The following is a 2551-nucleotide window of genomic DNA, read 5'->3' as shown; positions in this document are numbered from 1 at the left end:
ATCTACATTTACACTTTTGTATTTGTTTTAGATTTACATATGATTCTACTTTTCATTTTTTGTTATACTCAGTTTGATGGCTAGTATCTTTGTATGTACAAGAAGTTAATTGTCTCCATTTCTCCATTAAAAGAAAGAGAACAATTAGTGTTTTTTGGTATCAATGAGTTCTAAATCTGTGAAACGCATCTCGGAATATTTCATCAAACCACTGCACGACTTGTCACCGGAGGCAAAGCAGCCTTTTCACTTCACACCCTTCGAGCTGCCATGTCTCAACATCAGCTACAGCCAAAAGGGTCTCCTCTTTGCAAAGCCACCACCGTCGGAAAGTCAAGATTTCTCCATAACCGCTTACTTGGATGACCTCCGGCGATCCCTCTCCGCCACCCTCGATCATTTCTACCTCCTCGCCGGCCGTTTGGTCACTAAAAAGGAAGAAAATCCAGCTTCTTATGTTATCTATTTAAACACCGAAAACAGCCCCGGCGCCAAGTTTATTTACGCGACGGTGGACGCCACCATATCGGACATCCTTCAGCCTGCCGACGTACCCGTGGTTGTTCGTTCATTTTTTGATCTTAATAACGCTATTAGCCACGATGGTCACACACTGCCATTGTTATCCATTCAAGTTACAGAGCTTGTCGATGGAATCTTTATCGGCGGATCTATCAACCATATGGTCGCCGATGGAACCTCTTTCTGGCATTTCATGGCTGCTTGGAGTGAAATATTCAAATCCAAAGACCAATATCATGGCTCAATCTCTCGACCTCCGGTACTCAAACGATGGCTCCTCGATGGATCTGACCCTATCATCAATCTCCCGTTTACACACCATGATCAATTCATTGAACGATTGGAACCTCCACCTTTAAAGGAGAGATTCTTCCACTTCTCATCAGCCTCCGTCTCCAAACTCAAAGCAAAAGCAAACTCGGAATGCAATACTACGAAAATCTCAAGTTTACAGGCAGTGATCGCGCTTTTGTGGAGAAGCGTTACCCGTATCCGGCGACTACCAGTCGACGGTGAAACCAGTTGTAGATTGATGGTGTCTAACCGGCGGCGGCTGAACCCACCTCTGTCTGATGATTATTTTGGTAACCCAATTTCTGTATTGAGAGGAACAGCAACCGTTGGGGAATTGACGGCGAATGGGCTTGGGTGGGCGGCTTTCCGGTTGCACAAAGCGGTGATAAACTACAATGATACATCTGTTAAGGAAAGCGTTGAGTCATGGATTAAAAGGCCATTCATTATAAAACTAAGTCAGAGGATGGATCAAAACTACATTCACGTTGGGAGCTCACCGAGGTTTGACATGTACGGGTGCGAGTTCGGGCTGGGGAAAGCGGTGGCGGCTAGAAGTGGGTGGATGAACAAGGGCGACGGGAAGATAACGATGTATCCCGGACGGGAAGGTGGCGGGAGTATGGATGTGGAAATTTGTTTTGCTTCATCACAACATATTATGGATCTTGAAAGCGATGAGGAATTTATAAATGCTCTAAGGATTGAATGATGTGATAATCAAGAATGTCAAATTACGAATAGAAGTCCCATGTCTGTTGTGGCCTGAGGGATCCTTTGAATCTTCTGGTGTTTTCAATTTGGTATTTTGAAACTTGAATTGAATTGACATTTATTTTGATTTAAATAAAATTGAATATTATTTCCTGGTTGCAAAATTAATGTCCATAGAAAAAAAACACATAGATTAAAAAAATAATCATTAGTTTTGTCTTCTTTTTTTTTAGTAAAATGATCATCTTGTCTTTTTTTAAAAACAATAGAAAATATGCATGTGTAATTATTAAGTTTACTTTATTAAATGTTAAGGGTAATATGATAAAAATATATATCTATTTTTGTTAATGGATAATAATTTTGAAACAAACTAAAATAATAAACTAAAATAATAAGATAGATAATAATTTTGAGAGACAGAGAGTACCAATTTTACGTTTGTTGCGATTGTGAGGAGGATATCATGAGTTTTGTACTTAAAGGTAGTGTTCCCGAAAATTATTTACCAAATAATGGTGTCTTAAAAAGTATTTATTTATACTTGTATTTTATTTATTAAAGAAAAAAGAAAAACAATGTTTACGAAACTACCCCTCTTTCTCTTTGTTTCATCAGATGTTATTCCCGGTTCTCATAATTGCTTCACTATTATATATCAGCCGTCATTCTCAATTCTCACTATTAATCATAGTTGCATCTCCACACAGTAGTGTTTGGTCACCATTACATTTAGACCATCCGGGGTACTCGATACGAGCACCTTCGTGGTTTACATGGACCACGACCACGACCGTGCATACCACCCCGGCCGGTCGTGGTCCATCATGGTCATGTTGTCTCGTGTTCCCGACGACGAAATGAATGGCTAATGAAATTGAATTTGATTCTTTTGACCGTTGAACAGTCAAATTGTTAAGTTTATTTTATTTTCTTTATTTTTTCAAAAACTTAATACATATATAAATAAAATTCTCACACTCCATCACTTACATATCATCAAATTTTACTCTCGTTCTAA

General features: G+C 38.9%; 1 protein-coding gene across 1 annotated transcript; it reads left to right on the top strand.

Moving 5' to 3' along the window:
* LOC145057619 (putative acetyltransferase At3g50280) lies at positions 1-1694 on the top strand. The gene has a single exon (XM_079005487.1). It carries the CDS (start codon positions 164-166, stop codon positions 1526-1528), a length of 1365 nt encoding a protein of 454 aa, XP_078861613.1. The 5' UTR covers positions 1-163; the 3' UTR covers positions 1529-1694.
* The last annotated feature ends 857 nt before the right edge of the window (positions 1695-2551 follow it).

This window comes from Lactuca serriola, chromosome 6 (genome assembly GCF_051521515.1).
Source record: "Lactuca serriola cultivar US96UC23 chromosome 6, Lser_US96UC23_V15, whole genome shotgun sequence".
Classification (NCBI taxonomy): domain Eukaryota; kingdom Viridiplantae; phylum Streptophyta; class Magnoliopsida; order Asterales; family Asteraceae; genus Lactuca; species Lactuca serriola.
Note: the sequence above shows the minus strand (reverse complement) of the source record. Positions and strands in the feature narration are given on the sequence as shown.